The 17,949-nt window shown below is 31.0% G+C and overlaps 1 protein-coding gene across 3 annotated transcripts in view; it reads right to left on the reverse strand.

Annotated features, from left to right (window-relative positions):
* The window catches only part of LOC124367934 (SEC14-like protein 1), a 111,888-nt gene that overhangs the window by 75,623 nt on the left and 18,316 nt on the right, over positions 1-17,949 (reverse strand). For all 3 annotated transcript variants that reach the window (XM_046825145.1, XM_046825144.1, XM_046825143.1), the window contains exon 2: positions 9,991-10,140. In XM_046825145.1, coding sequence (XP_046681101.1) covers positions 9,991-10,140 — 150 coding nt within the window. The remainder of the gene's footprint in view (positions 1-9,990; positions 10,141-17,949) is intronic.

The following is a 17,949-nucleotide window of genomic DNA, read 5'->3' on the forward strand; positions in this document are numbered from 1 at the left end:
TATATGTATTAATATATCCTGGTTTTATATATATATATATATATATATATATATGACTTTTTTAATAGACTGTTATGTTATTTATTGATGACATCATAGAGGAATAATGAATTGACCACATATCTTGGACCACAGTGATTCATATCTCAACTTCTTCAACTACATTCTGATTGAAATGACATCATCCTAATCTCAATGATTGTGACTAAAGCATATGGTCTGTTGTCTATTATCTATTAATTAATAGAATTTGACTGTTTTATATTGTAATTACAATGCATATTATGTGTGATGTAGTTAAAGAAATTTAACAATGCATGTTTTACATTTACTTGTATTTAATGGCAATCAATGAACGTTTACTATATATTGACTACTGAATCGTATATTTTGACATAAACATTAGCTAAACTCAGTTAATTATATTTAACTTGTATTCCAAAATGTTATACCAAAAATCGATCAAAAGCATCCAATAAACTCATATTGGACTGCTGAAATGTCAAAATCATGGAATAAAGTTAAAGTAAGGGAGTAGCACATAGAAATGATTTAGCAAATTATTTATTTACGTTTACATAATGTATGGAAAATTTTACGTAAACAGATTATACAAAAGAGTCGTGTTATCAAAATTGCTTGACAATAAATTCATTGCCAATAACTGTAGTATTACACCTTTTACTTAAAAAGTACATAGAGTTTCCAGCTTGTTGCCTTACATAACATGGACATTAGTCCTCCCTCCTTAACAATTCTGAATAAAGAATAAAAGATCTTTCAGTTTTAAGTATAGAGATTTCACCATATTGGCCAAGACAAGACAATTCATGGATACAGGGTACAAACACGTGGCAATGAACATATTCTAAGTCCTCAGTCAGTTTAATAATATCACAAACAGGTGACCTTATCAGAGTGAACACTAGATAAGCCACATGTGCTATTTATTGAGCACTTGGACATCTGAGCTCTGCATGGAGATAACTTATCACTCGGGTTCATGTTAAGAAGACAATACGTTGTACTGTAATTCATGGCCATGATAACAAATCGTTGTCACCAATAATCAGGTCAAATTACAACCATGGGATTACCTTGGACTAATTAGATCAATTCGAGACAGAGATAGGATGAGTAGATGGATAAAAAGTCACATTTTTCATTCAATATCATCGATAGCTCTTTCCAAAAACTACTGATATGTGTGAAATAAAGTAATAAATCCAGCTATAGGAACGTAGTTTAGGGGTAAGTTTAATAAAGTAAAGATTAATATAAAGATTTTATGATAAAATATTGCTGAAATTACGGATATGAATAACAAAACGTGTGTTCTAGTTAAATTTTTTTTAATAGTAAAACAAAGATCAATTCTTTGTTTGAAGTTTGTTTTTGACGATGGAAGGATTGTGAAGGAAACAGGATTTTTCAGGGCATTTGCCATCGTTCAGTGATACAAAAAAATCAGTAACACTACATTTTGAGATCAGCAATCTGATCTCTTCTTCAGATAAATAACTAACCTAACACATAATTACAAATTAGCTTAAAATTAACAAATCATACTAGAGCGTTGTGACACGCGTAAGTCAGGAATCACAACCACTATGTTGTGTGTCAACTTCGCTAACTCTAAAACATGCACTTAATAAAAAAAAACTAAACACATTTTTTTACCGCCGTCTTGTTTCTACCGTGACAATTGCCATTTGCTATAGGCCTCTGGTCAGTTATAGGTGGTTGGTCAGCGAATGCAGACCTGTATTCTGTAGTTCAGTTTTAATTATTAGTGTTGTGTTGTATTTTTATTAAGTGCATGTTTAGAGTTAGTGAAGTTGACACACAACATGTTGGTTGTGATTCTGACTTACGCGTGTCACAACACTTTGGTATGATTTGTTAATTTTAAGTTAATTTGTAATTATCTGAATTACAGATAGGTTAGGTTAGTTTTTTACCTGAAGAAAAAATCAGATTGCAGATCTCAAAACGTAGAGTTACTGATTTTTTGTATCACTGAACGATGGAAAAGAGATCAATTATTTAAATTATGTAGCTTACACTTTAAATTTATGCTGTGTGGGAGCTAGTTTACCCAATACTGTACACTATGTTGTGGTGAATCTTCTGGTGGAGCCGACTTCTGAAGATGTACTCGTTCATTTCGTGCAAGAACTTACATGAAGATCTGCTCCGTATGGAGGAAATATCCTGATTATTCTTTCCTACAATTTTATTTAATTTATTTTTATTTTAATCTATAAGAAAGGAGGAAGGTAAACTTATTATAACAAATGTTTAACCCAAGCAATTCTAGAAATGTCCAAGAATTCAACTGAAAAACATTGAACCATAAATATCCTCATTAAAAATTTATTTGGTTTAAAAAAAAGGACAAAAATGTGCATGATAATTAAGTTCTTTTTGCTGAAAAGTCCCACCACCATTTAAAAATTCCTCGTAGGAACTATGATTTCAGTTTGGCAAACTTCCACCACATCAGTAAAGACTATCCTAACCATAAAAAGGACTCAGTCACACTAATATAGAATTATAAACCCATATCATTTATCTCTTAATCTCAAAAGTCAAAGAATAATTGCACAGGTTATAATAATGAACCATTACATATTTAACAAACAAATTACAGAAATACAATGTGGATTGAATAAAAGTCATCATTAATCTAACCAAATTCAAAATTAATTCTTTACCAATTTGTCTCTGCAGTTTTCCTTGAATTTAGCAAAGTTTTCAGTTGCCTAAGGCATAAACTAATGATCAAAAAGCTAGAATATAGGAAGATAAGAGGACTTGAATAAGACTGACATCCAAGGCATGTAATTGAACGCATTCAGTCTTCAGCAGACAATAAAATCCAACAGAAAACATACAATACAATGCTGCTCCATTGATGTATGTAGACAATACAACCATGTTGGTGAGAAACAGCTCACAACACATGGCCTACTTAAAGATACCACTACAGCACACAATGATTACATAACATAACAATTTTTTAGCCAAACGATCTTGAAGTTAACCCTGCCAAAGCAAATAGATTGCACTTTGGTACGTAAAAGTCAAATTCCAGCAATACCATATGTCTTGCTAAGAAAATCACACAAAGTCCTTGAGTTTAACCAAAGACAACGAAGGACCTATAATAGACCTTACTAACGAACTAGGTGTGTAAAAATCAGCTGCTCACTGATTTTTGTAGTGGAATCGCACACAAAAACGTGACCATGGAGAAGACTAACTGAACAACATCCTTGTCACGCTGACAGAGCAATTAGACCCCTTGCAGATCTCCAACCACAACAATCATGTTGCCAGTCATTTAAATCTCTGGAAATAATGACTGCACTCACCTTGAACATTCAGGAGATTGTACTGCATGTAGATAGGTTTTCCCCACTTCGAGGAAGCGACATTAACCATTACAAAACTCGATTTGGCCAACAATACATTAACAACAATACATTAACCCCAAGCACCAAACTATATTGATACAAAGGAAGCCATCTTATAGTGGACAAAAGTTATGAAATCTTCTTCCAACAAAATTCAAAAACTTCAATCAAAGAAGAATTAAAGAAATTTTTTCTCAGTAGACCTGTATTTGAATTTTTTTCTAAACTTTGTCCCTTACAGGTGTATATATGAATTTTTCAATTGTTCTTGTAAAATTAAAATAGTTAATATTATTTACTTATTTACACCTTAAACAAACTGATAGAAAACCCCATTGGTAAATGGACTGATGACTACAGATTACTAATGATTGCTAAACATTATCATTTAATTTTGTATGTGACAAATCTGACATGCATGATCTTTATACAATAAATAAAGATTTGATTGAACAATAACAATATACTCTAGACTATATCAATCATTTGATTACATGTTTTTGTTTATTTTTTACAGCATCCTACCATTCTCTAAGTAATTTGTTTTTAATACGTATTGATCTAGCAGATATATAAATTTGAATGTCCAATTTAATATCATTTAATAATTTTAACTACCATTCTGTTAAATACCCTCTGCTCTAGTTTGTCTACTTTGTATTGTTTTATTTCTTTCAATTTTAAGTAATGAGTGATTTGATTCTTGATTTGTTTTTAACATCGATGAAGATTTTGGAATTTTTAACATATTTTCCTCACAACAAAACTAAAGGATGCGTGAAAACGCCACCTAAGTGTTAATGTTAGAAATGTAAAACTGGTCCAAGAGTTTTCACTCGTAAGGACAAGGACTGTATTTTTAGTCACAAAATCGTGAGTGGTGTCTCATTTTAATGATACAATAAGAAAACATCAAAACGCTTTTTAGTTTATCTTGTAAAATGTATACTTTTTCAGTATCTAAACAATGATGAAACGAACGAAAATCTAGATTGTTTTCTGAATAAGCAATGAAAAATATTGAAATAACTAATAAGCATTTGGATGCGTATTGGACATATCTTTAAAATGGGACATCTCCTGTAATTCTACAACTAAAAATACTGTTGTAGTAGAAATGTGTGAAGTTCAATGTTGCTAAAATGAGTCTGAATTCAAGATGGCCACCGTACAGCTGAATATTAAGGCTCAAACACCCTCGCACGATCACTCAACAAGAACAGTGTAATCTTGATATTAAATAAGAATTTGATCAATAACCCCTTGTAATCAATAACCGTAGTTTTCTTTAGTCACAAAACATGGACATCTTAAAAGATGTCTTCACAAAGTGAATGATATCGCTTTATGTAAAATTGATGTCATCGCATCATCTACACATCAAAGGGGACACTCAAACAATTGAGGGGATTATCCAAGGACAAACACAAGAGCATGGCTGAAGGAAACATTTCAGCCACTAATGAGAATTTGAAGGGTCTCCTCTTCACAGCTGTTTGGGGCTTACCTCTGCTTTGTCACAAGTCATTGTCCAACATGGGTTTTAGAGAATAGCCTTTGGAGGTACAACCTAAACTAGGACTTGGTCCTAAAACGTGCCTAACTGCATGCGTAAATCAGCCCTGTAGCTATGCAGAAGCATCTTTGATAAAGTACTTACTTAAAAATGATGCCTTACAATTAACATTTCTTATCCATAGTTCAATTACAGTCATCCTAAGATATTTCATGCTTAAATCTGTTAAAACTATTCTTTAATCGGCTTAAACTGTGGTTAACATGCTACTCACAAAAATGCTAACTCAAATTATGTGCAAATTGTATTACAAATAAAACATATCGGAAAGCCTGTGATCCATTATTTCTAAGTATAGTAATAATGGGAAGAGTTGATTCAATAAGAATGTTAAGTTTAGCTCCAGTTCACCTTCCTTATTGCAGCGTCTGAAGTCTAACGCTGTGACATATTTGACTCCTGGAATCTAGAATCAACATCCATCTGAAGAGATAGAAAAAAAAGTCGACAACGAAGAAGCTCAAAACTAACTCTCTACGTCGTTACATCAGGGACACCTGGATTCAGGTATGAGACTCTGATGAGACAATGAGAACATCACTTCATCTTGATTACATTTGTTTGTAGTCCAGGTGTCTCTGATGTCGTAACGATGTAGAGAGTTAGTTTTGAGCTTCTTCGTTGTCGACTTTTTTTTTGGATCTCTTCAGATGGATGTTGATTCCAGATTCCAGGAATCAAATCTGTCACAGCGTTGACTTCAGACGCTGCAATAAGTGGATGTTGGACTGAACCATTATTTCTCTTACAATGTTTTGTGACCTGTGATAAAAATCATGTTTTCTGTTCCCCTCTTTACTTTTGGTTTTTGTCTAGCAGCCAAGAGCCACTTTTCATTGTATAAGCATACAAGCTGGTTTTTTTTTGCTTTTATTGATAGAGGAACTTATTTCAGTAGAAAGAAATTGATAGTTTGCCTCACTAGTTTTGGTAGCGATTCAAATGGGAGGGTATCAAATCATTTAAATATATGAAACAATTATTTTTTCCTCAAAATAATTATATTTTTTCTATCTTGAACGCTTAAAACAGGCCATCAGGCTCATAAATAATAGATATATAACAACCAGACAACTTAATAACTAGACTGGAAGTCTCAACGTTTTTGACGGTTCGCTGGCGTTGATTAAAAATATTTGTGTTTGACGATTGGTTTTAAATGTATTAAGCTTTGAAAAATATAATCTGAGGAAAAAATTATCATGTTATACTTTTAACTCTTTCGATACCCTTCCATTCTGCCCTGCATTAAACCTAGTGCGGCTGAATCAATTTTATTCTTAGGAGAAGTTTTTCCCTCAGTTTCCCACAATGGAAATCGGTTCCCAGCTTCTGGACTACTTAAACAACTGTGATATAATATTATCACCGCAATTGTGGCTGTACTTAGAAGTACGCTACTGCTCTCAAACACAGGGACAAACATGTCATGTGACTAAACTAAACTAAACCGATGAGTGGGAGCAGTGCTGCCCTGTCACCATGGCCCTTGCGTGTACCCCTACAGATCGTCACCAGTCTGTTTTGCACTTCTCTATTACTACACACAGAATCCAGTCCAACATCACTTTAGTGTCAATGTAAGAAGAATCATGAATGCTTACTCCAGTAAAAGTTAACTAATCTTTCTTCCTGTAATATGATACAAATATGCTGGATAAATGTTTTAAAACCCAAAGAATACTTCAAGTATACGGTCACTGCCGAGAAGGTTTCCTCGAGACAAAAAATTGCCCCAAGTGATACTCACTGAGGACTTTTTTTACCCTTCACCATCGTGAATATATCAAAGGTATCACATTTTATTAAAAAACAAAATTATTACCAGATATCTTCCAAAAAGAGTTTAAATTCATAAATAAATTGAGATGATAAAAAAGTCATTTTATACAAAATCCAAAAAATTACATTGTTTTTATTAAAACATATATTTTTGTGGTAACATTATTTTTAATTTAAGATTCTAATATTGCTTTTATCATAACAATTATACTTGTATTAATTTCCAAGTTATTTCATAGTCTGCGTAAAAACCCTCCACTTCATATAGAGCTGTTTCTAAGAGATATTGTTCAACCCCCTTGAATAATTTAAGTGGTTTGCCCTGCTTCCATTTCTGTCAAGGACTCAATTGCAAAGATCTCTAATACAGTTTTTTATATCCAAACTAACCTCCCTCATGAGCTATGGCTGAGGTAAGGGGAATTAACGATGTGTATTTATAATAAAATTACAAACTTAATTTTGTATACTTAACTTCACAAAATATTAAATGAGATGAAATATTTTAAAATAAAAAATTTCCAATGTCAAATACATAATTCAAGGAATAAATATCAACATTGATTTCATAATTTACATTTTACTGTTTTACAGTGAATTACCAAAGATAAATCCCTTAAATTAATTATTTTGTTTGTCCCTGTAGTACAGTAATTAAGCCCAGGAAGTTAGAATATGAACTGATCCTCAGCCTATAGATACACCAGTTTTATAAATATAGATCCTAAAATCCTTTATGTTTATCTGTTTGTCTGTTGTATTCTCTCTATAAATATATTACTCAAACATGAATTAAGTTACAATATTGAAAATTGGTATTCATCAATATAAAATTTTTTATACAGAAACTTTTAAAACAGAGAGAGGAGTAAGGCAGGGAAGCATATTGTCGCCTTTCCTTTTCAATATTATAATGGATGAAATTATTCTAGAAGTACAAGGAAACAGAGGAGCAGAAGAACTTAAGACGATAGCATATGCGGATGACATAATGATATGGGAAAATAGGGAAGAAGAGTTAGAACGAGAGTTGAACAAATGGGCAAAAGTGGCGAAGAAATATGATTTAGAGATGAACATACAAAAATGTAAAGTAATGAAAGTAGAGAGAAGGGAAGGAAATAACAAAGACGTGTTAGTTGAAGGAAAAAGACTTGAAAAGGTGAAGGAATTCTGTTATTTAGGAAGTATCATAACAGATAGGGGCACAATAAGAGAAGAACACTAGCTGAAACCGGCCACGCTTCGCTTTGGCTTGGTTGACGGTTGTGAGAACACGTTACTTAGTTTCACGGTCAAGTGAAGATCAGGAAAAGTTCAAACGTTTTGTGTACGAACACGGCGTTTTGCAACGCACCAAAGTTTGCCCTCCGTAGAATTTGATATTTTACTGATAGGTACTATCTCGAGGGATGTTTTTCAAGAAAATGTATCAAAGAAACCCAATTTCGATCATAAAGTGTCTTCTTTCGGCTCTTTTCATTTACCTTCCATGTAACCAAATTCGATTACCTTATGTGCAAACATTCACGGATTTTTACAATGAGGTTGTTTTCATAATAGCGTTTAATAGTATTTTCATTGCATTAGATAGTTTATTGATCATTGGTGCAATCTGAATTTAAAATTAGGCAATGACGTCTTCTATGCAACCTGCATTACACTACTGATCAAGCACTTTACAATAAAAATTTTCTAAATTTTAAATGTAAACAAATGTTTCTGCCTCTTTGATGAACTTCAGCTGAAAGTATTAACAGCTGTTAAGTATCAGTTCGCTTTGTATTATGTGTCGTAGCGCAGTCTGTTGGATCCAATATAAAACACTCTAACATCAACAACGATTTATAATTCAAAAATTAATTAAATAAACTATTTAAATTGGACCAAATTTACTCTAGTATGTATGCCTATGTTACTTCCAGGAACGTGTAGAATCACTGTACAAAATTTCACGATGTTTCGTGCATTGGTTCCAAAGTTATAACGGAACATACAAACAAATATTCGCATTTATATATATATATATATAGATTTAGTTTAACAATAAAACAATTTTTAGTTATTTATTATTCAATCATAACAGAAGAAGTACTAAACGTTTTGTCTCTTCATAAGATACATTTCCTATTATTGAGAATTTGTCTGTTCTTATACCAATATTTATCAACTTTATCTACAAATATAGCTTTAAATAGATTAATATTACTCACACGTATGTCACAAGGTCAAAATGATTTAAACAAAAGAAATTAATATTTGTATATACTGCAATTTGTTTGAAACTAAGCTTTAACAAGTTCAACATGTTTGTTAAGTATCAAAGAATAAACCTGAACATTCACTTTAAATTTTAAGAATGCTACATCATTCCTCATTAATTTTTAATTGTATTTAGTGTGTACATTTAGATTTATAAATGTAACTGCCCTCTGATAAGGTTTACTATTAAGGTTTTTCTCTGACAATGTGCACCAATCCAAGTTCATTCTGACAATTTGTTCCTTTCTGAGCTTCTTCTTGGTAAACTGTACCAATCCAAGTTCACTCTGATAATTTTTTCCTTTCTGAGTTCTTCTTGGTAAACTGTACCAATCCAAGTTCACTCTGAAAATTTGTTCCAATTTAAGTTCTTCCTGGTCAGCTGTACCAATCCGAGTTCATTCTGATACATTGTACAAATCCTAGCTCATTCTGTACTAATCCAAGTTCACTTTGATAGTTTGTGCCAATCCGAGTTCTTCCTAATAATGTGTACCAATCTGAGTTCTTCCTGGTAAGGTGTATCAATCCTAACCCTTTTGATAAAGAATATCAATCCAACTCTGTACCAATATGACTACTCTCTGATCAGGTACATTAATTTTAAAGATGATTGGAACATCATAATTTTTTCATACCAGCTGGCATTTCAGATAAGTCAGCAAAAAAGTTTCGTATGGAAATTTTAAATTAGTCCGGTATGAAAATGAATAAGAAGCTTATTCTAGTAAACCATTTGCAATCAAAATCATGTCATATAATGGGAGACTGTTAATATAAATAATTCCAGGTGTTGAACACTGTTCTGATTATTTCTCTACAGAAACCAAACAATTTTTGTCATTCTTTCATTCAGACTGGTTTCTCGTTAAACCTTCTAACAAGAAAAACCATGAGCTTTCTGATAATTCTTAACATACGATCAATAGATGTTATCTTAAATTATGGTACCTTTTTGATGAGGAATGGTGCATCAACATTGAGTTTGCACCGACGCTCGGTAACTCTCACTGCCCCATCAGCTGATGTTGTGTCAGACGTGATGTCACACGCCAGCACAACGGGGATCAACTTGCATGTGGGAAATCTCCTCTCATAAGCCTGTGGACAGAGAACATTGTCAGTCTAATAATAATAACATGTAAATAGGTCAGGATGAATGCAGGTCAAAACACACAAATGACACTATTCTTCAACCATGATCAATCCCATCTTCATTCGTGCCATACCTTCTTTAAATTGGATAAATCAAAAATCTATATGACCAACACAACAGGATCACAGATTGATTACTTCATCCCTCTTGATTTGTATAAATGGAAAGAGGGTTCTTCATCATGTTACTATTTGGGCTCATGAAGGTTTGGTGCCCCAATGCTCTCTCATTTTCTCTCATTTATTCTCAACATTAGTGTTGATGAGAATTAATCCACTTCTGCAAGGAAATTCCTCTATGAATTTCAAAAAAACTTAGGTTGTGTTCTTTCATCTGTCCTAATTGACACTTGCCTACCAGGCCATAAATCTGATACAATCACAACAAGAAAGAAGACTACTTATTTGTGTTTCTTCGTAGAAATTATTCTAGTAAAAATTGAAAACAATTTTAGTGAAACCTACAAAGATTATTGCAATGATGATGTAATATTCTGAGACTTAGCACATTCAAAGAAATTATTCTTGGAAATATTTATGACTGTTCCATCTGGCTGAAGTCCAATGGAATGTATCTTCTGGATGGAAGCTTATCATCTTCAGCTTGCTAGAATCATTTCTCTACTTTGGAAAAATGCCAAAATAATTCAGGTGAATTCCACACGAAGCAAAGAATTCAGGTGAATTTCACACAAAGCAAAGAATTCAGATGGAATTTCACATAAATCTGAAGAGGACCTCAGTATTAGGTTCTGCAATAAATTAGGTTTCTAATTAATAAATGAAAATGAAAAATGAAATATGCCTTTATTTAAGAGGTGGAGTTAGAGCTATTTAGCCCTCTCTACCACTCAACCTCATATAATATACAGATATATGTACATTGAATGATCTTAACTAATAACAAATTTTAAATTAAAATAAATGCTTAAAAATAAACCAAAATATACACATACTATGTAATAATTAAAAATAAAATTTATCAACTTAATATGTAGAAAAAATTCACACAAAGTTAAATTAAAGCTTAAATTAACAGATTACTTCAAAAAAAATTTATAGATGACTGCACTTTTGACACAAACACTGCCTAACATACCATCCAGCACTGATCCTTAAAAATAACATCATGGTGGCAATTAATAATTCAATAAGTTGAATAATTACCGTATTTGATAGGCCTAATTGGTGTTTATACAAATCATTATTTAAAATAGTAGTAAATGTACACCAAAAACCTTTGGTTTAGAAAAGTCTTGTCCAAAAAATATAAATTACATTGGAACAGTGTTTTTTTAATAACATTTACTACATTTTTTTTTTTTTATGTCCAATTGCTCCAAGAGCCTTCAAATCATTATTTGTTTGATAAAAGTTTAAAAGCAATTTGTTTGTAATTATAAAGCTCTCCACAATCACTTTGAACAAAATGGAAAAAAGAACATAATATCTCGCCTTGTAGGCATCAAACCAATGAACAATCAGTTCCTGTGGGAGTGATAACACAATTTTATCAAGAGAGAGAAAAGGATTTGATTTATATTAAAACTAACTTTGCCCACAGGGAGTCATTGAGAATTCTTTTTTAAATGGCATACTATGTAATCTTGAGACAAGAGCTGGTCATTGGATAATATTCCCATCTTTATCTATATGTACTTTAGAATAATTGGATGTTTAAGTTTTTCCCGGAGTTCTAAAGTCCTATGTTTCACGTTAAACACTTCCTATATCATAGCCAATGACCATAGCCTTAACTTAATGAGCACTTACAATTTAATAGGATGGGAGCCCTATGATAATGTATTCAATATGCATATTTAATGTAAACATATTATTTTGATGTTCAAACGAATTTCTAGGAAATTTCAACCCAATTAGTTCAGCACATTTTTTGCAGTGAAAGGATAAATGTCCAACCCAAACTTTCACATTTATTGCATTTGTAGAAAGTAAGAAGTAAGATAGAGAGGGATTTACATTTATCTAGCACACTCCATAAAAATACAATAAAATTACAAAAATATTGTTCCACTCTATAGTACTATTCACTCATTACTCTACAAGAAGTATTCGTTACTGACAATGAATGTGGTTTTCCATCGTGCGGATACGATAATGAGCCAAAACCAGCCGTGTCACTTCAAATTACCCAGGATTCTCTTCTCACCGGCTGCACCGCTTTCAGTCACTTTCTCTCTGGAGATGGCAAGAGTCCCAGAGAGGTCTTCCTTGACCCCGCAAGTGTAATTCTGACTTAGGTATATTCATTTAAGTATATCAGTTTTTTAAAATGTAAAACCAAAAGTAAATTACACAATTGTCCAAAACTTAGTAACTATGTTACAAAATAGAGGGTTGCACCGGTTTTAATTATTATACGGCTTAATTTTGTTCTATGTAATTGTAAATCTATCTCTGAACATCAAGAGTTTTACTTAAGTAAGTTTTGTGTGATGCTGTATTTCAGAAATATTAGAAACCCCTTAGTGATTAAACAGAGAAATCATGCCTTGGACAAAATTACTGAAACAAGAATCAAGAAATTTTGTTTTATTGTCTTTAAACACAAACAGTGTACTTGACAAAGTCATAGGATTATAATTATTTTGTTCATATTTACTAACAATTACAATTATTATATATTGTTTAAAATACAATATAATCACAAATTAACAATACAATGATATTACAACATAACAATGGCCTAATTACAATATATTATAAACTTTGTTTTACACATAACACATTTAGACAAAACAAAGTGATTTGAGATTAAAATACTAATAATAAAATAAAATTTACAATAACAACAAAGACATATAATAGTTATTAAAATGAGACAAACACATAATTAAAATTCAGACGTTAAAAACTTAATGTACTAATATTGCAGGCCAAAACTTAAAAACTTATTGCTGTCAATTGAGTAAAAAATATTATCCTTCAACCATCTATCTACTACTTTTTTTAACTGTTTCAAGGGCACATCTCATGCATTTTTAGGCAGTTTATTGACTAATTTAATCTTTATACATGACTACTTCTAGTTTTTTTTTCTAATCTTACTAATGCTAAGTCAAGAAAATGGTTTTTCTTAGTAAAATAATCGTGAGTCTGTAATCAAAACCTTTTTTCTCTGAATATTTGGTCTCATTAGAAAATTACAGTTCTTCATGAAACGCTCCTTGTGAACAAAATAAATATTAAGAGCACCATTAAAATACCGAAATCAAAATGATTGTGCAGGGACTGTACTGCCACTGCAGTGTTGCTGCTGGAGGTGGGTGGGGGAGGGAGCGAAGGTCATGTTGATATGGCCGGTTAACTAGCCCAGTACACAAACGCAACTTCTGGTTATTGCCTGGTGACATGCAAGCGAACCCAGTCTCTGACCCCATAATGCTCATTGGAGCAGGGCCATGCCTTAGAGGGAGGGGGCCTTTAACTTGTCACTGTTCCATTTAATTTACTCCAAATTGAGGATATACTCAGTTCTAATTAATTTTGATTTAGACTCACAAGCGATAAAGTATTGAATGATTCTTGGAACAATTAAAATCAATAAAAATAGTTGCACATTTCCAAATAAATGTATATTTTGTGCTTATACTCCTTAAATAATTTCAAAATATATGTAAAATTTGTTTTTGAAAACTGTCTGATGATAATTTTTTCATTTTGAGAGGTCTAGTACAAAATATGCATGTATATGGGAAACGTGTAATTATTATTAATACACTGCACAACAAAGTACTATTTTACTTAAAACATTTATGAGTTACATAAAAACAACCCAACTTTAAGGTAAATTTATTACCTTATATTTATATATTTATATATATATATATATATATATATATATATATATTTCTTCCTTCTGAAAATGTTTTTACTTAGCCTATTTCAAAATGTTACTGTTGATGCGATTTCAAATTTGTTTCAATTTTGTCAATTATAACACAATGGCAATCAAATAAAAATTACTTTCACAAAATATTTTTCTATTAGAAATATGTTTGCAACGTGATAAAAAATGAAATTAGCAAATACATGTTTATTATACATTTTATCTATGTATCCAATTAAATAAACGTTCTTTTCTAAATTATTTTATTTATTTAAAGAATTTTAGTGCAGTAATTTATTGTGCCTTTAGATGTCATCTTGCCATCACTAAAAATAAAAGGAAGAAAAAGTTCTACGCTGATAACTCACAGTCGATCTCATTACTATTCTTAGATACAGCACTGGGTGGACAAATTGACGTAACACCCCACCGGATCACAGTTATAGCATATTGATTCCACTTATTTGCTACCTCCAGTTGTTCTGTGATTGAAAATGTGTCACATTTTAACCACTTAACAGTTTTATTTTTGTACCGAACATTATGTTGTTTGGCTAAAATTTGTTGCTCTTTCTTACAGAGACAAGTTTTTAGAGTTTAGATATATACTTTGTTATGCAGAAAAAAGTTATTTTAGTGTCTTTATATATGTTCCACGAAGTAACTTTCACAATCCGTGTCAGTGTTTTCATTACACAACGAAACCAATCGTCTATTTGTGAGCCGGATATTTCCATGGTACAATAAACACTAGAAATAAAACCAGAAAATACTCCAGGACGGGCGACATGCAACAATGCGGTAGCTGTCTGCACTGTGCGACTACAGCGAACTCATCAAGGAGCAAACCGTCATTACTAAGGACCAAGGAATTGCTGACGAAAACGCCAAATTACTTGAGCAATGTGCGGTTGTCATAGAAATGCTTCTTGCACAATATAACGGCAGACAACAGAATAAAACAGGAGCAATATAACAATGCGTAGTACACATTTACGCAATTGCTTTGAACGGTAGAGTATTAGTTATAGGAGTTAACATCACCTATAACTCACTGTTATACATATTATGTTTTAAAGTAGCAAATTTTAAAATCTCACGTATTAATTTAAAGATGTGAAGGAAAATAATGTGGCATTCTCCACATGCACATTGCAAATTGTATTTCTAAGGTTTTACACTGAAAGTTGTGGATGGTGGAATCTTCAACTATCTTTTGGTTCACATGTTTTAGTGTAACACTAATCCTATGTAACGCTATGTAAACCTATGTAACACTGAATAAATACAATACAATTAATCATTGAACAATCATTGCATCAATTAACCCATTAACGTGTTTTGGTGTTGTACACTGTTTCCTTGATACATATTGATTATATATTTTTAATTAACTTAATTGTTTTTAATAATGAACAAATTAATTAAACAATGTTTACTTTTTAATCATTCAACTGAAGATGGTGTTTTAGTTTGTCGATACTGGTTAAAAATTATATTTTAGAAATATTTTACTACGACTTACCTTGTATAAAGTATTTTTAGATTTATAAAATATCTTTGATTTTCTTTACACTGGAAAAATAATAATAATTATTATTATTAATTGATATTATTATCGATACTTTAAAACACTTACTAATTAATTTGTCAGGTTTTATGTGTAAACATTATTTTTTCAAAGATTGTACAACAAACACGTTTTAAACTGATCACTGCTAAAAAATGCAAGTTAATTGAGAACGTTACGTAGTTTAGATTAAGACTAGTAAATGTTTTTCTAAAAATATAGTTTTTGGATAAAAGAGCTACAAAATGTAAACTTGTATGAAGTGTGAGCTACAACTTTAATATTGAATAAAATCAATCTGTTATCGATATTGTACTTTCATACATACAAACATTTTTTGATTATCACTATTTTGACTTTTGTGACACCAAAATGCATACGGTACAACCACTAAAAAACAACAATCTATTTTTTTAGAGACCATCATACAATTTATATATTTTTTTTTAAAGAAACTGTGACGAAAGTAAATGTATATACAGCTAAAATGGTAAGTTCATGCACACAGTTTAAATACACCTATCTGTCTACATGTACAAAATAACAGACAGACTACTTCTTAAAGTCACACTTCAAAAAAATCTTACATTAAAAAACGGCAAGATGTAGGAGGGAGACATTATACAAATGAAAAAATGTAACTTATTAAGGTTAAATCTGTTAATGCCTTAACAGATTTAACCTTAATAAGTTACATTTTTTTATTTGTATAATGTCTCCCTCCTACATCTTGCCGTTTTTTTAATGTAAGATTTTTTTTGAAGTGTGACTTTAAGAAGTAGTCTGTCTGTTAAGTAATGTATTCAATTATGTGTATGCAAATTCTGTTATAATTACAATATCAGTAAGAGAAGGATAATTCAGATATAATCTCCAAACTTGGACAGTCTTAAAAAAGTTAAGTTTTTTAATGCTACATTCAAACGAGGGTTAGAAAACCGGTTCGGTTTTCACACACAGTGAACTGTTATGCAATAACAATGGAAATTTTTTAACTATAAACAATATAAGCTCGAGATATAAATGCCCTAAACTGTTGAATTATTCACACGATTCATCAGATTAAGCCTGGACTCAGTCATGAATATAAATGACTTCGTGAAGACACTTCCAGCTGAACAGCATGAGAAAGCTTAAAATAAACTTCGTTTAGAAATTAATTTCAATACTCTGATAAATCCATACTAATAAATTTATACACAACTTGTAAATGTATGAACAGACATTTTAACAGAATTTCTCATGAAAATAATTTGATCATCGTCCTGGGAAAATCTTTAAACTGCATGAATCATCACAATATTATTTCTTACTAAAAATGTTTTGTACAATATCGTTATCATTACTATACGATATGTGATAGGTATTTTACAGTAGGTAGCAATCGTTCAACCACAAGAGATACCTGTAGTTCCTGTTATTTACTATGGTTTCCGGACTACAATAAGTGAACTAAATCTTGTTGGTTACAATAGACAAGAGACAACAGACAAATATTTATTGTACAATATGTTTTCTGCTATCACAATGTAATTAAAACTGGTACATAGTCAATGATTAAAAACTACATAACTAAACTTATTCTAAAACATTACTTTTCATACATATAAAAAATCACTTTTGATACATTGATCTATAAAACATAAAAAAACATTGATTAAATCCAAGGCTTAAACCCATTTTACATTTTTTGTAAAAGATATATTTTTATTATTCGTTTTCATCATAAACTATCTTCAAAGAATTAATTTACACTATAATATGTTTTTTGACAAAGTGCTTCTTTTAATTTTTTTGTAAATGTAGATAAGGGAAGTTTTTTATATATGCCTATTATATATGGAATTATTATATATTTTTATATATGGAATATTATTATATAATTTTAAACCTAGATAAAGAGGACTAGTTTCATTTTTTTTAGTTTATATATCGGATATCAAAGCAAATTACAATTTCTTGTGTGATATCTATGATTAAATTTGTATTTTTCAAATTGATCAGGATTCTTATGTACTAATTTAAGCATTTCAAAAATATATATACATGGCAAAGTAAGGATATTAAATTTTTTAAATAACGGTTTACATGTTGTTCTTGAGTTGCAATGACCTATCGTTCTAATAATTTATTTTTGACTAGTAAAGAGTTTTTGCACATCTGAGCAATTACCCCACAAAGTAATTCCATAACTCAACATCGAGTATACATGGGCATAATATACAGCTATTCCAACTTCCAAAGATGTTACTCTAACTAGTATACTCAGAGCATACCTGGTTGAATTAAGTTTCTTATTTAATGTATTGATATGGTCGGAAAAATTTAATTTAGT

This window comes from Homalodisca vitripennis, chromosome 8 (assembly GCF_021130785.1).
Source record: "Homalodisca vitripennis isolate AUS2020 chromosome 8, UT_GWSS_2.1, whole genome shotgun sequence".
Classification (NCBI taxonomy): Eukaryota; Metazoa; Arthropoda; class Insecta; order Hemiptera; family Cicadellidae; genus Homalodisca; species Homalodisca vitripennis.